At 41.6% G+C, this 17,635-nt stretch overlaps 1 protein-coding gene across 2 annotated transcripts in view; it reads left to right on the top strand.

Annotated features, from left to right (window-relative positions):
- RACGAP1 (Rac GTPase activating protein 1) overlaps window positions 1-17,635 on the top strand; it is a 53,200-nt gene that overhangs the window by 9,875 nt on the left and 25,690 nt on the right. For both annotated transcript variants that reach the window (XM_074979581.1, XM_074979582.1), the window contains exons 2-4: window positions 1,639-1,727; window positions 2,826-3,028; window positions 14,242-14,378. In XM_074979581.1, coding sequence (XP_074835682.1) covers window positions 1,643-1,727; window positions 2,826-3,028; window positions 14,242-14,378 — 425 coding nt within the window. In that variant the 5' untranslated portion in view covers window positions 1,639-1,642. The remainder of the gene's footprint in view (window positions 1-1,638; window positions 1,728-2,825; window positions 3,029-14,241; window positions 14,379-17,635) is intronic.

Raw genomic sequence — 17,635 nt, forward strand, 5'->3', positions numbered from 1 at the left:
CAGTAAGTAACTTTCTTCCCCCTCCTTCTGTCATATGTAGCTGATTCACCAGTTTTTATTCCCCCCCCACATCTTTCCATTAAATTCTTGTCATGCCAATTTACTTTCATCTGTATTTCCAGATCTGAAGTTACACTGTCAAATGTAACTGCTGTAATATGCTCCAGTAAATGTAGATTAGTATTACACATGTCTGGAGTTGCAACTCCATTCAATTAGATAAATTATTTTGTTAGTCTTTAAAGTGCTACATGACTGCTTTTTTTTTTTTTTTTTTTGTATCATCTGACAGAGTTTATGCTTCTATTTTCCTCACTAGGATTTAACTTCCACCTTTTAAATTATGCCTCTTTATCTCTCATTTCATCTTTTACTTGGTTGTTAAGCCACAGTGTCACTCTTTTGGTTCTCCTAATGTTTTTTTAATTTGGAGTATACATTTAACTTGAGCCTCTAGTATGGTGTCTTTGAAAAGTTTCTATGCATCTTTCAGGGATGTTGCTTTTGTCGTTGTACCTTTTTAATTTTTGTATAACTAACCCCCTAATGTTTGTGTAGTACTCCTTTCTGAGATTAAATACCATAGAGTTGAGCTGCTGTCCTGTTTTTCTTGTCACAAGAACGTTAAATTTAATTATAGTATGATCACTATTTCCAAGCGGACCACCTATAGTCACCTCTTGGGCTAGATCCTATATTGCATTTAGGACTAAATCAAAAATTGCCTTTCTTGTGGGTTCTAGAGCCACCTGCTCCAAGAAGCAGTCATTTAAGATGTCAAGAAACTATCTCTGCCTCCCATCCTGTGGTGTCGTCATATATCCAAGACATATGGGGATAGTTGAAATCACTCATTATTGAGTTTAATTTTATAGCCTCCTTAACTCCCTTAGCATTTTCCAGTCACTGTCCGGGTCAGGCAGTCAATAATATATCCCTACTACTATGCTCCTACTATTAGAGGATGGAATTACCATCCATAAAGATTCTATGAAACAGTTTGGTGAATTTAAGATTTTTACTTAATTTGATTCTGTGCTTTCTTTCATGTATAGTGCAACTCTCCCACCGACAGGACCAGTTTTGTACTTTGGATGTATTTTGTTCCCTGGTACTTCATTCCTTCCACTCCCCTGCCCTTCACAACCTAGCATTTGACTGGTTAACTCCTTAAACTAGGTTTTACATCCCTATTAAGACACAGGGATTTTTGCAAAATGAAACAAAAATCCAAATCTACCCAAAGATCTCAAGAACATTTCAGTTAATTTTTATAAGTGTAGCTCTGAAAATGTATGGAAAATGATGATGTGATTTGAAGAATTCTCTATGCGTTGGCTGTTATTGGGATACACCCTTAATAATACATTGACATGAAATCCCTAATTGCCTTGTTGGGAGATGAGTCCCAATTGTATATTGCAACTTATATGAAACACCGGAGAGTGTGTGTCTTTTTCCAAGAATGAGATGAGAAATGTATAGCTCTATGAATCTGCACTTTTCAGATGCTTTTTGTGGTTGGCTCCAAATGTGGCGTCACACTTGAGCCCAGATTTGTCCTTGGCTAGCAATGACCTCTGTGGAAGAGTGGAGGCACTTGGGTAGATCTCTCTAATTCTCTTGATTTCTTGACAGGAAGATGGAGACAGCAGTGCTGAATTTACGGAATCTGTTTGATCAACTTGTGCGCCAGGCAGAATTTCTAAATGAAGGAAATGAATGCCGTAAGTCTTGTGTAGTCTTACACCAAACAACTTACAAGTTGACTCTGACGACTGCTAGCTTTTTGACTTCAGCCCTGAGTACTGAAGAGCCCACTGATGGCTCTGTAGATAGCGATGCTCTTCCAGGCAGCTAGATTTGGGATCAAAACTTTTTTCATTAGCTCTGATTAGATTACTGAATTGGCCAACTGAACTTCTAGGAAGGATGCATAATGCTATAACAGGCTGGTTTGCTTGTGCACAGAATTCCAAACTGAGTTTATAAGGCTTGTGAGAGAGACTGAGTGTAGTAAGCTAAATAGTACCAAAGGAGGGGTGAAAAATCTTAGAGGCCCAATAGTTAGTTTTCTTTGAGATGGGCCAGAAAAACGTCCATGTTTTTGAGCGTTATCTGCTTGCATAAAAAGCAGAGGGATGGTGAGGAAAACCCCAGCTTAAAGGAAGACGTGTGAAATCCCTTCTTGCTGTAGCTTTGCAGGGTGGAACAGTTATGTTTCCTATGGGGCAGTGTTAAACAGCTGACGCAAAAGTCCTTTTCTCCCCCCGCCCCCATCAATATTTGCATAATTTATCTAATTGAATGGAGTTGCAGCTCCAGGCATGTGTAATACTAATCTACATTTACTGGAGCATATTACAGCAGTTACATTTGAATCTGCTATTGAAAATTTTTCTTCTATACTAAGCTTTTATTGTAACATGCTTTGTGTTCATGTTTTAGTAGTGGTAGCTTTGGATTGATGCATGACAGTTTGCCAGGAAGGTTATTTTCTGTAAGCTCATTTACAATGGCACATGAATTCCTGGGAGTGACTGTCCTTACACTGAAGTCTACACTACATGATAGGGACTGGGTGGCCAGTAAAACATGAATCTTGATTCTGATATGGGGAGCTAGTGGAACTGCTGGGTAGATTAGCTGCACTATAGCCCTACACTCTCCTGCAGACTTTCTTCTCTTCGTCTGGGTTTGCTAACAAGACAGCTGAGGTCTTGTCTTGAAGTCAATCATTAATGGAAGGTTTTGTCGCACATAGTGTGTGTGGGGCTTCTGCTTCCAGTCTTCACTGTTGTTAAGACTAAGCATCCTCCTTCCAGAGTTTATGCAGTTGGCAAAGAACTTTGAAGAGTTTCGAAAGAAGTGGCAGAAAGCAGATCGTGAGCTGGCCAGGTACAAGGATCTTCTGATGAAAACCGAAACTGAGCGGAGTGCACTAGATGTGAAATTAAAACATGCTCGCAATCAGGTGGATGTGGAGATCAAGCGAAGACAGAGAGCTGAAGCAGACTGTGAGAAGCTGGTTGGTATCATGTTACCTGTGATGTGACTCCTATATGCAACAGGCTTTACCTCAGTTCAGAGATTTACCTAAATGAATGTTTCCATGCTATAGATAAGTCCACTCAGGGTGTGTCTACGCTAGGAACTAACTTTGAAGTTAACTTGGAAGTTAGGCACTACATCGAAATAACCAGCAGTGAGTCTACACACATTTTTCCCTACTTAGAAGCAGGGAGCCCAACTTCGAAGTCCTTACTCCATTCATAGGAATGGAGTATTGTCCAACTTTGAAGTTTAACTTCGAAGTAGGAGATGTGTAGGCGCTCAACTTCGAAGTAAGCAACCTTGAAGTTTTTTCTGTAGTGTAGACACAGCCTCAGATAAGGATCTGGAAGTTACTAAAGAGACCTCTATGTACTTAAATGTGTTGGCACAAACATATATTCCTGTAGTATATTTAATAGCCATTTACATCTCTCACAGTACCATCACCTTCAAATTAAGGCTGTCGACTAATAAAGTGCGCGCGCACACACACAAGCAATTAAAAATCTTGATCAGATTTAATTGTGCTGTTAAACAGAATATGAATTACAATTTAAGTATTGTTTTTCTCCATTTTCAAATATATTGACTCAAATTACAACCCAGTATTCTATGTTTAGGTGCTCAATTTATTTTTATTACAAATATTTGTGCTGTTAAAATAAACAATGGTATTTTTTAATTTACCTAACATCACATAACTACTGTAGTGCAATTTCTTTATTGTGCAAAATGCAACTTACAAATGCAGATTTTATTACACAACTGTACTGAGAAATAAAACAATCTGTTTCTTTAGATCCTCAAAGTCCACTCAGTCTTACTACTTGTTCAGCCAAATGCCAAGACATACAAAAAAGCTTTAACTAAATGTTTGACTGAATTCCATGGGGGAGAAAAGCAGGAGCTGTACTATATTTTACTTGTGTTCTGCCATATATTTCATACTAAAGCCATCTCGGCTGAAGACCCAAAATGTGTTTTTTGTTTTTAAGAACACTTTCACTTCAGATTTAACAAAATGCAAACCACCAATGTGAGATTTCTAAAGGCAGCTGCATCACTTGATTTAAGAATCTGACATGCCTTCCAAAATCCAGGGTAGTCTAAGTGTGGTGCATATCTTCAGAAGACTTAAGAGCAATACTTCCATGTGGAAACTATAGAAACTGAACCACCAAAATGGGAAATCAGTTGTCCGTTGGTGACATTTGACTCATGAGGACAAAAGTAAACATGCGTGCTATGCGGCTTTGGACCTTTATTGAGCAGAACCCCTCTAATGCTTCACCCCCATATTTTTGGGGACATATGTTTTGAATGTGTGTGTTTATGCAAAACAGGGCAAGTAACTTATCATTCAAGAGCATGTGATCCCCTGAATGTGTCAGTTCAATGTATAGACATGTATCTCTTTTTTATACATGAAGTGTAAACCTGTTTTATTAGCTCTTGATCTGTACATGGTTTTTCTTAAGCCCAAACTGGCTGGTCCTACTAAGATACATGACCATGCCCTCTAGTGCTTGAATCCCTCTTGAATTTGGTGTGTTTTCCATTGGGATAGGGAGAATTTAATAAAGGATTCCCGCTCTGGGGACGTTCTGTTTAATGGATGGGGAAGCAATCATTTTCAGCTGGCTTTTGAAGAAGCTGTTAGCTGAAATTCAGATTAAAGATCAGCTCTGAACTGAAGGATTATACCTGAAATAAGGACTAGAGTGAGAAAAGAGATCTGTATGGTCTCTCTTGAGCCGTGTCTACACGTGCCCCAAACTTCGAAATGGCCACGCAAATGGCCATTTTGAAGTTTACTAATGAAGCGCTGAAATGCACATTCAGCGCTTCATTAGCACACGGGCGGCCGCAGCACTTCGAAATTGATGCGCCTCGCTGCCGCGCGTCTTGTCCAGACGGGGCTCGTTTTTCGAAAGGACCCCACCTACTTCGAAGTCTCCTTATTCCCATGAGCTGATGGGAATAAGGGGACTTCGAAGTAGGCGGCATCCTTTCGAAAAGGAGCCCCGTCTGGACGAGACGCGAGGCGCGTCAATTTCGAAGTGCTGCGGCTGCCCGCATGCTAATGAAGCGCTGAATATGCATTTCAGCGCTTCATTAGTAAACTTCGAAATGGCCATTTCGAAGTTTGGGGCACGTATAGATGTAGCCTTGGTGTGTTAGGCTTAGCTGACACATTTTTGTTTATTTTAGATTAGTAACTTGCTTTGATCTGTCTGTTTTCTCTTGTAGCCACTGAAATCCTATTTGTTATACTTAAACAAAAGAGGTTTTTATATAAAAACCCAGTGTAAACAATAGTTGTGGTGGAGGGAGAGAACAGCATTGAATCGTTCAGTGATAGAGAGCAAACTTTGAGCTTTACTTGTGTAAATCTTACACCCATATGATGGATTTGTTTTAGGTTTTTGGTCCCTTTTGAGGGCTGTGCTCATGGGTGCTGTCAAGTTCCTGTTTGCTGTTCTGTCCCAGAGCTGTTACCAGTGTCTGTTAGTATGCTGGAGGGCTTTTTTTCCCACCTCTGTGCCTTTGGTGGGGGAAAACGAGAGCTGCTGTCCCAGCAGGACAAAGTGAAGGGGCATCCAAAAGGGCACGTAAGCAGGCTCAGTGATACGATCAGCACATCGGGTGTGCCCATCTCAAAGGGATGTCCATGAGCTGACCCCATGTGCTCTCATCAGCATGGAGGCATGTCCTGTGACATGGTGGTTGAAGCATAAAGTAGCATGTGAACCCTTTACAGTGGGGCTATATTTGCATTGTTGAGCTATTTTGGGATACGGAAGTATCCTGAAATAGTAACTCTATATCTAGGAAACATGCCCGATATTTCAAAACTTTTTTCAAATACTGGGTGTGTTATTTTGGCATCCCTCTACCCCTCATTGCGAGAGGGGTTAAGGGAATACCTCAAAATATTACTGTTTCAGAATTTGGCACTGTGTAGGCCAAATCCCGAATGACTTATTTTCAAATTGACTCGAATTAGGATATGTAATTCAAGTTAGGGGGCACAGTGTAGGCATAGCCTAAGGGTGAGGAACCTATGTCTTGTGGGCTGGATGTGGCCTGCAAAGCTTGGCTTTCACCCTCCACCTTGGCCTGTTGGAGCCTCCATGAGCATTCCAGCACCTGCTCCCTGTTGCAAGGGGAGAGTCCTGAGCCTTGCAGGCCAGATCAAGAGAAGCCCGTAGGTTCTGCCTGACACGGGGAGGAAGCAGCACGCAGAGCTGCTTCCTCCCATTTCCCTGCCCCGTCTCTGCCAGCTGGGGAAACTGCTCACCTGGAGGCTTTTCCCTCACTGCTCCCATTGTCTGGAATCATGGCCAATGGGAGTGTGGTGGGATGTGGAACATGTGCCGCTGGGGAGCTGTACCAGGTAAGCGTCCCTCATGTAATCCCCCTCCCACCCAGACACCGCACCTCAAGCTCATTTCTGCATTCTGCTTCCTCCACAGACCCCCACACTCCCACCCTGCTCCTGCACCCTGCCTTCTGCCTCCTGCTTGTGCTTGCACCTCCACGTCACTCCCTGTGCCCTGTCTCCTGCACAGACCTCCCACCCCCATTTCACTCCTGAATCCTACTCCTTCAGACCGAGCGCTCTCCTGCACCCTGCTTCCTTCCCAGCTCTTGCACCCTTCCCTACCCTGTTTCTTGGTAGGATCCTCCTGTGGACCATACCCCTCTTTTGGCCTCACCCCAGAGCCTGGGGAGTGGGGGCACAAAATCTACTAACCCCAGGCCCCTGTGTAGGTAAGTGGCTCGACTCAAAAAAGGTTCCCCATCTCTGCCTTAGATTATCTGGACTACAAAAATATTTGTAGTGCCAGCTGCAGTAGTGCTATGCAACACACATTCTCACTGTCAGATGACATTAAACATGCTAGAAGCATTATTTCCTGCAAATGTAAACTAGTGTCTCTTAGTGACTGGTAGACTAAGAAGTAGGACCGAGTGAACTTGTAGGTCTAAAGTTTTTACATTTTGTTTTATTTTTTGAATACAGATTTTTTCTAAGTTCAACTTTCATAATGAAGAGATTGCAGTACAGTCCTGGTGGTATAAGGTGAATTGAAAAATACTTTTTTTTTTTTTTTTTTCCCCTAGCGCAAATATTTGTAATGAAGTATTGTAGCTGAAATTAATAGCTTTAAAAATGTAGAAAGCATCCAAAATATCTAAATGGTATTCTTGCTTAACAATGTGATTTTTATCAGTTATTTGTGATTATATTTTTAACAGCACAAATAGTGGCAATGTTTAGTCACATTTTTTTATCTTGACAGCCCTACTTCACATATAACAAAATGGAAGACTCCACTGATTTTAATGACACTAGGCCAGGGGTCAGCAACCAAAATAGCAAGAAAAGCCATTTTTTCCAAATTTGGTAAAAATCTCAGTAATTTAAGAGCCGCAATTAACATGAATGAGATGGTTCTTAATTTAAAAAAAAAAAAAAAAAGTTAAACCATACTTTTTGTAATCCCTATCTTAAGAAAAGCACACACACAGTGATTTGTAATGCTATACAGGTTTGTGAACGTCTTGCAGACAATCTATTCTACTTCCTCACATTTTTCATGTGTGTTTGTACCAGTATCTTCCTAACTTCACTCCCAAGCCTTCTCTCTCTCTCTCTCTCTGGAGGATGCTAGATTTTTGAATAGCTTTTGTTTTTGAAATCACTGTACAGCAGCTCTGATACTTTATCAAAGTATTCTTTTACATATTCACTGTTCATGAATGGCTTTCCTTGTTTCGTGATCTCAAGTTGCCACAAAACTAGCCATGGTTATGCTACTTGGTGATATCACTCATTTAGCGATTATATTCTCACTTGGCTGTGCTTTGCATAGCAGCTTCTCAGTGGCTCTCTTTTTTTTTTCTGGCATGTCTAGCTGAATACTGTTTGGCAAAAGTACTAGTGTTTTTTTAAGAGCCTCTTTAGGTTGCATTTTTTTAAGGTTGACAAATTTCTCATTGCAAATGAGGCAAAGGGAGCCCAGCTGAATGCAATATAAATGCGAAGGATTGGGTCCATTCAGTTTGAAATTCTGTGTTTTATCTTTCATTTTCCTCTTTTCTTGAAGCCATTCTAACCCAATTTTAATTAAGCCAATTTTACTTCATGCTTAATTTCAGATTTCTTTCTTAAAATGTGCGTTGCCTTTCACAGCAGGAATGCTGCAAGCCTGCTTTTCTTTTTCAAAATCAAACCATTATTAGTAACACAATCAAAATACAGATACAATATAATTTCAAAATGCACTGCCCATATTGAAGGGGGATTTTTGAGATCATAGAATACTAGAATTGGATGGGACTTTGAGAGGTCATGGAGTCCAGCCCCCTGCACTTATGGCAGGACCAAGTACTGTGTAGACCATGGGTGTCCAACCTTTAGGCTTGCCTGGGCTGCACTGAGTGAAGAGGAATTGTCTTGGGCTGCATATAAAATATATAATGTATATAAATCACATAATGTTAAAAGTTTACGATCTTGTGGGGCCACATTACTAGCTGTCCAGGGCTGCCTGCGGGTTGGACACACCTGGTCTAGACCATCCCTGATAGACATTTTATCTAACCTGCTCTTAAATATCTCCAGAGGTGGAGAGTCTACAACCTCCCTAGGCAACTTAGTCCAGTGTTTGACCACCCTGACAGTTAGGAACTTTTTCCTAATGTCCAACCTAAACCTCCCTTGCTGCAGTTTAAACCCATTGCTGCTTGTTGTAGCCTTAGAGGCCAAGAAGAACAAGCTTTCTCCCTTCTCCTTATGACACCCTTTTACATACCTGAAAACCGCTATCATGTCCCCCCTCAGTCTTCCCTTTTCCAAACTAAACAAGCCCAGTTCTTTCTGCTTCCTTCTTAGGTTGTGTTCTTTTGACCTTTGAACATTCTTGTTGCTCTTTTCTGGACCCTCTCCAATTTCTCCACATCTTTCGTGAAATGCGGTGCCCAGAACTGGACAAAATACTTCAAGTGAGGCCTAACCAGCGGAGTTTAGAGTGGAAGAATGACTTATTGTGTCTTGCTCACAATACACCTGCTAATGCATCCTAGAACCATGTTTGCTTTTTTTGCAACAGCATCACACTGACTCATATTTAGCTTGTGGTCCACTATAACCCCTAGATCCCTTTCTGCCATATTCCTTCCTAGACAGTCACTTCCCATTCTGTATGGCTGGGTCTACACTAGGGTTTTGTCGACAGAAGGGGCCTTCTGTCGACATAACTCAGAGAGCACTTACACAGTTAAAGCATTCTATAGATAGATAGATTCTCAACAGAACTACTATGGTCTGAAGAAGTGGGTCTATCCCACAAAAGCTCGCCACCTAATAAATTTTGTTAGTCTTTAAAGTGCTTACTGGATTGCTTTTTTGTTTTGATAGCATATAGGCTAACACGGTTATCTCTGTTACTATTCCTCAAAAATTTGAGACATAACAATCTCTTGACAGAGTACTGTCAACAGAAGTGCAATGTTGACCCTGCTGTTGACAGAGAGGGCTTCCGGTTGCCAGACAGCCATCTTTGCAGAGCTGCTATTCTGCTTTCTGGCACCAGAGGGTAGTGCAGTCTGGCTGCTGTCTGTCGACAGAGCAAGTTGCGTGTAGGTGCAATCTGTTCAGAGGTTCTCAAGATTTCCGTGTCAACAGTAACTTGTTGGCAGATGCTTCTAGTGTAGACATAGCCTCTGTGTGAAACTGCTCCTTCCTAAGTGGAGCACTTTGCATTCATCTTTAATAAACTTCATTCTGTTTACTTCAGACCATTTCTCCAAATTTTCCAGATTTTGAATTATGACCCTATCCTCCAAAGCAGTTGCAACCCCTCCCAGCTTAGTATCATTTACAAAAACATAATAAGCATACTCGCTATGCCAGTATCTAAATTGGTGATGAAGATATTGAACAGAATCAGTTCCAACACTGACCCCTGCAGAACCCCATTGTTATACCTTTCCAGCAGCATTGAGAACCATTAATAACTACTGAGTACAGTTATCTAGCCAGTTTTGCACCCACCTTATAGTAGCCCCATCTCAGTTGTAGTTGCCTAGTTTATTAATAAGAGTATTGTGATGCAGTGAGGTGGGTGTTAGAGAGACAGGCGGTGGGTGTGTGTGTGAGAGAGAGCGCAAGGCAGAGCAGCTCACAGTGGCTAAGGATGACTGCCTGGGGCTGTAACCTAAGTTGGCAGGTAACACCTCTGCCCTGACCAGAGAACAGGGAGGAACTGAGCTGGGTTTTGAATCGAGGCTGCAGTTGGAAGCTGGGGAGAGAAAGGGAAGTTAGCCAGCCTGTGCTGAGGGGGAAGCTAGACCCCCAGATGGGGTATCCCTTGGGCTCCTCTCCCCAGGATGGATTGGAATGACTGTCTCTGCCTGCTGGAATGACACCTCTGTACTGAGCTGTGTCTCTGTCTCTGTGTGACACGGTCTCACATAATATACTTATCAATAAACTACTCAAATACAACTTAGATGGGGCTACTATAAGGTGGGTGAACAACTGGCTGGATAACCGTACCCAGAGAGTAGTTATTAATGGCTTTCAATCCTGCTGGAAAAGTATAACTAGTGGGGTTCCGCAGGGGTCTGTTTTAGGACTGGTTCTGTTCAATATCTTCATTAACGATTTAGATATTGACATAAAAAGTACACGTATTAAGTTTGCAGATGATACCAAGCTGGGAGGGGTTGCAACTTCTTTGGAGGATAGGGTCATAATTCAAAAGGATCTGGATAAACTGGAGAAATGGGCTGAGGCAAACAGGATGAAGTTTAATAAGGACAAATGCAAAGTGCTCCACTTAGGAAGGCACAATCAGTGTTACACATACAGAATGGGAAAGGACTGCCTAGGAATGGGTACAGCAGAAAGGGATCTAGGGGTTATAGTGGACCACAAGTCAAATATGAGTCAACAGTGTGATGCTGTTGCAAAAAAAGCAAACATGATTCTAGGATGCATTAACAGGTGTGTTGTGAACAAGACACGAGAAGTCATTCTCCCGCTCTACTCTGCGCTGGTTAGACCTCAGCTGGAGTATTGTGTCCAGTTCTGGGTACCGCAGTTCAGGAAGGATGTGGAGAAATTGGAGAGGGTCCAGAGGAGAGCAATGAGAATGATCAAAGGTCTAGAGAACATGACCTATGCAGAAAGGCTGAAGGAATTGGACTTGTTTAGTTTGGAAAAGAGAAGATTGAGGGGGAGCATGATAGCAGTCTTCAGGTATCTAAAAGGGTGTCACAAGGCAGAGGGAGGGAACTTGTTCTTCCTTGCCTCTGAGGATAGAACAAGAGGCAATGGACTTAAATTGCAGCAGGGGAGGTTCAGGTTGGACATGAGGAAAAAGTTCCTAACTGTCAGGGTGATCAAACACTGGAACGAATTGCCAAGGGAAGTGGTAGAATCTCCATCAGTGGAGACTTCTAAGAAGAGGTTAGATAGATGGCTTTCAAGGATGGTCTAGAAAGTGCTTGGTCCTGCCATAAGGGCAGGGGGCTGGACTCGATGGCCTCTTGAGGTCCCTTCCAGTCCTACTCTTCTATGATTCTGTCGACTAATAAACTTCCCATTCTACCTGTTGAGTGAGAGTCACTCCTGCCTGCGGATGGGGTGCAGTGCTTGGGGACCCCGAACTCCATTACAAATATATGAGACAGTATCAAATGCCTTACCAAAGTCTAGGTATACTACAGCCACCTCTTCTCTCTTATCCAGAAGGCTCATTAGCCTATCAAGTAAAGCGATCAAATTGGTTTGACATGATTTGTTCTCTACAAATCAATACAGGCTGTTCCCTATCACCTTGCCACCTTTCAAGTGTTTATAGATGGTTTCCTTAATTGCTTGCTCTATTATCTTTGCTGGCACAGAAGTTAAACTGATTGGTCTGTAGTTTTCTGTGTTATTCCCCTTTTTATAGATGGGCACTATATTTGCCCTTTTCCAGTCTTCTGCAATCTGTCTCCCATGATTTTCCAAAGATGACAGCTAAAGGCTCAGATACTTCCTCCATCAGCTCCTCGAGTATTCTAGGATGTATTTCATCAGGCCCTTGTGACTTGCAGACATCTAACTTTTCAAAGTGATTTTTAACTTTATTCTTTTTTTATTTTATGTTCTAAACCTAACCCTTTCCCACTAGCATTCACTATGTTAAGCATTCCTTCAGACTTCTCAGTGAAGATGGAAACAAAGAAGACATTAAGCATCTCTGCCATTTCCAAGTTTACCATTACTGTTTCTCTCTCCTCACTGAGCAATGGGCCTACCGTGTCCTTGGTCTTCCTCTTTCTTCTAATGTATTTATAAAAAGTTGTCTTGTTTCCCTTATGCCTGTAGCTAGTTTGAGCTCATTTTGTACCTTTGCCTTTCTAATCTTGCCCCATGCATTCCTGTGTTGTTTGCCTATATTCATGCTTTGCAATTTGTCCTAGTTTCCATTTTTTTTTTTTAATTCCTTTTTTATTTTGAGATCACGCAAGATCTCCTGGTTAAGCCAAGGCAATTTTTTGCCATATTTTCTATCTTTCCTATGCAGCGGACTAGCTTGCTTTTGGGCCCTTAATAACATCCCTTTGAAAAACTGCCAACTCTCCTCAGTTGTTTTTCCCCTTCAGTCTTGCTTCCCATGTGACCTTACCAACCAGCTCTCTGAGTTTACCAAAATCCACTTTCCTGAAATCCATTGTCTCTGTTTTGCTGTTTGTTTTGTTTTTGTTTTTTTTTTTCCCCTTCTACCCTCCCTTAGAATTGTGAACTCTGATTTCACAATCGCTTTCACCCAAGCTGCTTTCCACTTTCAAATTCTCAAGCATTTCCTCCCTATTAGTTAAAATCAAATCTAGAACAGCTTCCCCCCAGGTAGCTTTTCCTTCTGAAATAAAAATGGTCTCCAGTGCAGTCCAAGAACTTATTGCATAGTCTGTGCCCTGCTGTGTTAATTTCTCAACATATATCTTGATAGTTGAAGTTCCCTATCACCACCAAATCCTGGGCCTTGGAAGATTTTGTTAATGGTTTAAAAAAAGCCTCATCCATCTGGGTAGATGGCCTGTTGTAGACCCCTAGCAGGACATCCACCCTTGGTTTTTTTTATGCCTTTTAGCCTAACCCAGAGACAGATATCTAAATAACAGACGACGGGTTGAGTTCATTGCTGGGATTTTAGACATTCACTGTTTAATCAGGAGAGTGGTTTTTTACTTTGCAATTATAGTATGAGGCACTACAAAGAAGCCTTAAAGAGCTGCAGATTGCAGACCCCTGCACTAGACAATAGGAGCTGGCACATGAGGCACCCTCATTGGATTAAAGTATTAGAAATGTTGGTGTTGCTCTATGATTGCTTGAGTTCACTTAGTAACTTCAAAGCTATGTGAATCTCTCTTATGGGATGTTAATGAGCTGATAGGAACTATTTTTCCCTCTCCTAGTTTCAGGTAGGGAGGACATCAATAGTAAGTGTAAGGCAGGAAGAGAGAGAGATACAAAATTGCATGGATTTGTAGAGAGCCATAAGATCATCACCTCTTGCAGGATTGTGAGACACTGGCAAATTTTAGAAAGTTCCATTGGGAATCCTGCAACACTTTGTGAGGCCTTTTGCTGCAGTGGCTCTCCAGATCACTAGGATTTAGTGATTTATAGATGCTTATAACCATACAGGTAGGAACTGAAGTGTGTTGACAAGATTATAGTGTGGAGTTTAATTCATCCTCATGTCTTGTTTTCAGGATTCCGTATTGGCTTCCTTGGTAGACTGGAATTGTTCAACTCTAATTGTTTTGTGCATTTCTCAACAGTTGAAAATAGTCTAAGCTACTTGGAATACTGGAAAACAATAATTGGTACCTAATAGAACATCAATAAATTGTTCTCTGCTTCAAGAAAGCATAGCCTTCATTTGAATACTGGTTTGTCGGGGGGGGAAGAAAAACCTGCTGCTACCCCAAATTGAGTTTTACCCATTGGAAGCTTGAAGCAGAACCTGGTGTCCAAGGAATACACCGTCAGAGTAGTGAATTTGTCTCCAAGCCTACCTGCATTAGCTGTATTAAAGGTACTGTGGTCTGCTCGTCTTCTATTAATCTGAGTGAAGCTTTCTTCCCTCACTGCTACTGATGTTTTCCACTTTATAGGAGCGGCAGATCCAACTAATTCGAGAACTACTGATGTGTGATGCATCTGGCAGTATTCAGCTAAGTGAAGAACAGAAGTCTGCCTTGGCCTTCCTTAACAAGCCTCAACTTTCCATTGGGGGTTCTGGGAACAGAAGGTAGGGAAGGTAGCAACGTACAGCTGGTCAGTAGATTTACTGTAATCTTAGACTATGAGAGAGGTTTTTGACCTTTCATTTTTTCAGTACCCCAAAGTTACCAGCCTTTTTTTTTTTTCCCCCCCCTCTCTTGAGCCTGTATTCCAGAGTCTGTCACATGACCTCTTGCTCAGCGAGCTAGTTTGTATAATTGTTTTTAGTTTTAATGATTTTAAAATGTATAACTGTTTGATATTGAAAGCTATAAGAATTGCACATTCCTTACAATCCAATTACAACAGGTAGTTACATTTGGAATTTTGGGGACAATAGATTTTTTTTGAAAGAATCTTTTGAATCTGTAGAAAATTAGTATTTGGTATCCAAAAAAGCTTTGTCTTAGGGCTGAGGACCATTGTTCTAGGAAAATACTGTTGTGTTAAACTTTGAGTTAGGAATATAAAAGCATAAATCAATGAAGCTTTGTTGAAATCACTGCTTTTTTTTCTTGTTTCCACTTCATCTATAATACCACTCTGAAAGATTTTCCTTTTTTATATAGCTGCACTAAACTGTGTCAGTAACCAAGTGTGCACATCAATAATAAACCTGAAGGTGAAGTAGCAGTCCAGAAATATTTCTCCCAGAGAGCTACTGTATATATCGTTTGTTTGTTTACCAGGGATTATCTGATCTGAATTTAGATTTGTGGGGAGGGCAGAAAGAGGGAATTTGGGATACCTCAATGAAAACCTCTGCTCAGTGTGAATCTGCTGACAAAAACAATATTGGGGAATGTAAGGTATGGGACAGAAAACATTTGTGACTTTTTTTTTATATAAATCAGCGACATGCTCTCATCTAGATTACTGTATTCAGTCTGAAAGATGAAGCAGAAATAAGGGAGGCTCAAAGAGGCACTAAAATGACTTTTTGTCATGGAAAGACTTCTGTTAAGAGGATATCATGTAACTTCTAAGAGAAGGGATGGGTAGATACAAATTAATGCTACAGTAAAAGCTCTGTTAGCAGTCACCCAGATAAACAGCACATAATGAGTTGGCTACCTGGCTGGAACCTCTCAGAGCAGAGATGGATGCCTGCTGCCCATCAGTGCAGGGCCATAATGCTGGTCCTATCTTGACTATCCAGAGCATCTTCCCTGTATAAAGAAGCTGGATAGTCATATGTATCCTTTTTTCATAGTGCAATTGGCATTACATGAAACAGAAAGCAAATTTAAAACTGACCATAGGAGACTTCTTAACATATGACGCTTCCATAATATTAGCAACGAAGGGTCCTGTGGCACCTTATAGACTAACAGAAAAGTTTAGAGCATGAGCTTTCGTGAGTTAACTCACTTCTTCAGATGCTGGTCCTGGAAATCTGCAAGGCCAGGTATAAATAGGCCAGAGCAAGGCTGGGGATAACTAGGTTAGCTCCTCCTTTATCTGCCTCTTTGATTATAATGTCAGGGTTGCTTCTGGACCCATGGGAAGGAGACTCTGGAGGAATTCCACCAGGACTTCAACAACTTCCACTCCAACATCATGCTCAGCCTGGACCAATCTACACAGGAGATCCACTTCCTTGACACTACCGTGCTTATACACAATGGACACATCAGTACCACCCTGTACCGTAAACCCACTGACCGCTACTCCTACCTCCATGCCTCCAGCTTCCATCCCAGACACACCACACGATCCATCGTTTACAGCCAAGCACTTAGATATAACCGCATTTGTTCCAACCCCTCCGACAGAGACAAACACCTACAGGATCTGCACCAAGCATTCCTGAGACTGCAATACCCACCTGAGGAAGTGAGAAAACAAATCAAGAGAGCCAGACGTGTGCCACGAAGCCGCCTACTACAGGACAAGCCCAAGAGAGAAACCAACAGAACACCCCTAGCCATCACCTACAGTCCTCAGCTAAAACCTCTACAGCGCATCATCAGGGATCTACAACCCATCCTGGACAATGATCCCCCACTTTCACAGGCCTTGGGAGGCAGACCTATCATTGCTCACAGACAACCTGCCAACCTAAAACAAATCCTAACAAGCAACTATACACCGCACCACAGTCACTCTATCTCAGGGACCCATCCATGCAACAAACCTCGTTGCCAGCTCTGCCCACATATACACACCAGCAACATCATTACAGGACCTAACCGGATCAGCCACACCATCGTGGGCTCATTCAGCTGCACATCTACCAATGTAATTTGTGCCATCATGTGCCAGCAATGCCCCTCTGCCATATACATCAGACAAACTGGACAGTCTCTATGTAAAAGAATAAATGCACACAAATCAGACATCAGAAATGGCAATATACAAAAACCCATAGGAGAGCACTTCAATCTCCCAGGACACACAGTAGCAGATTTAAAAGTAGCTATCCTGCAGCAAAGAAATTTCAAGAACAGACTCCAAAGAGAAATTGTTGAGCTACAATTCATCTGCAAATTCAATACCCTCAGCTCAGGATTAAACAAAGACTGTGAATGGCTGGCTAAATACAAAAGCAGCCTCCCCTCTCTTGGAGTTCACACCTCCAGATCTCCTGATGACAATACAACTCAGCCTGCCTGACTGAGCTAACCTCGTTATCCCCAGCCTTGCTCTGGCCTATTTACACCTGGCCTTGCAGATTTCCAGGACCAGCATCTGAAGAAGTGAGTTAACTCACGAAAGCTCATGCTCTAAACTTTTCTGTTAGTCTATAAGGTGCCACAGGACCCTTCGTTGCTACTACAGATCCAGACTAACACGGCTACCCCTCTGATACTATTCCATAATATTGATTTGCTACAGGATATCGTCAAGGCAAAAAAAGTCCATTAGTATATTTTTTGTAAACTTAAACCAATCATGAACTGATTGGGAAGATACTTCCTTTCTGGGACAGGATATTCCATAACTGTTTTAGTGGAGGGGTTTCTTTCTTTGTTAAAGTGCTGACACAACCCCTGTCAGAGTAGATACTAAACTAGACAAACTACTGATGTTATGTAGCGTATTTATTCCTAAATTATTATTTTAGGAATATGGAAATGTAAGGCAGTAAAAAGAGAATATTATGGTCCTCTTGTCTAGTCCTCATAGTGAGGCTGGATAAAGCATGCATAAATGATCTCTGGCAGATGTTTGTCTAACTTCCAATGATGAGGACTGAGCCCTCCCTTGAAAGCCTCTTCATGAGCTTAGCTATCCTTATCATTTAGATATTAGGGGAAACTTTCAAACTAAATCTGCCTTACT

Source organism: Carettochelys insculpta, chromosome 29 (assembly GCF_033958435.1).
Source record: "Carettochelys insculpta isolate YL-2023 chromosome 29, ASM3395843v1, whole genome shotgun sequence".
NCBI classification, from domain to species: domain Eukaryota; kingdom Metazoa; phylum Chordata; order Testudines; family Carettochelyidae; genus Carettochelys; species Carettochelys insculpta.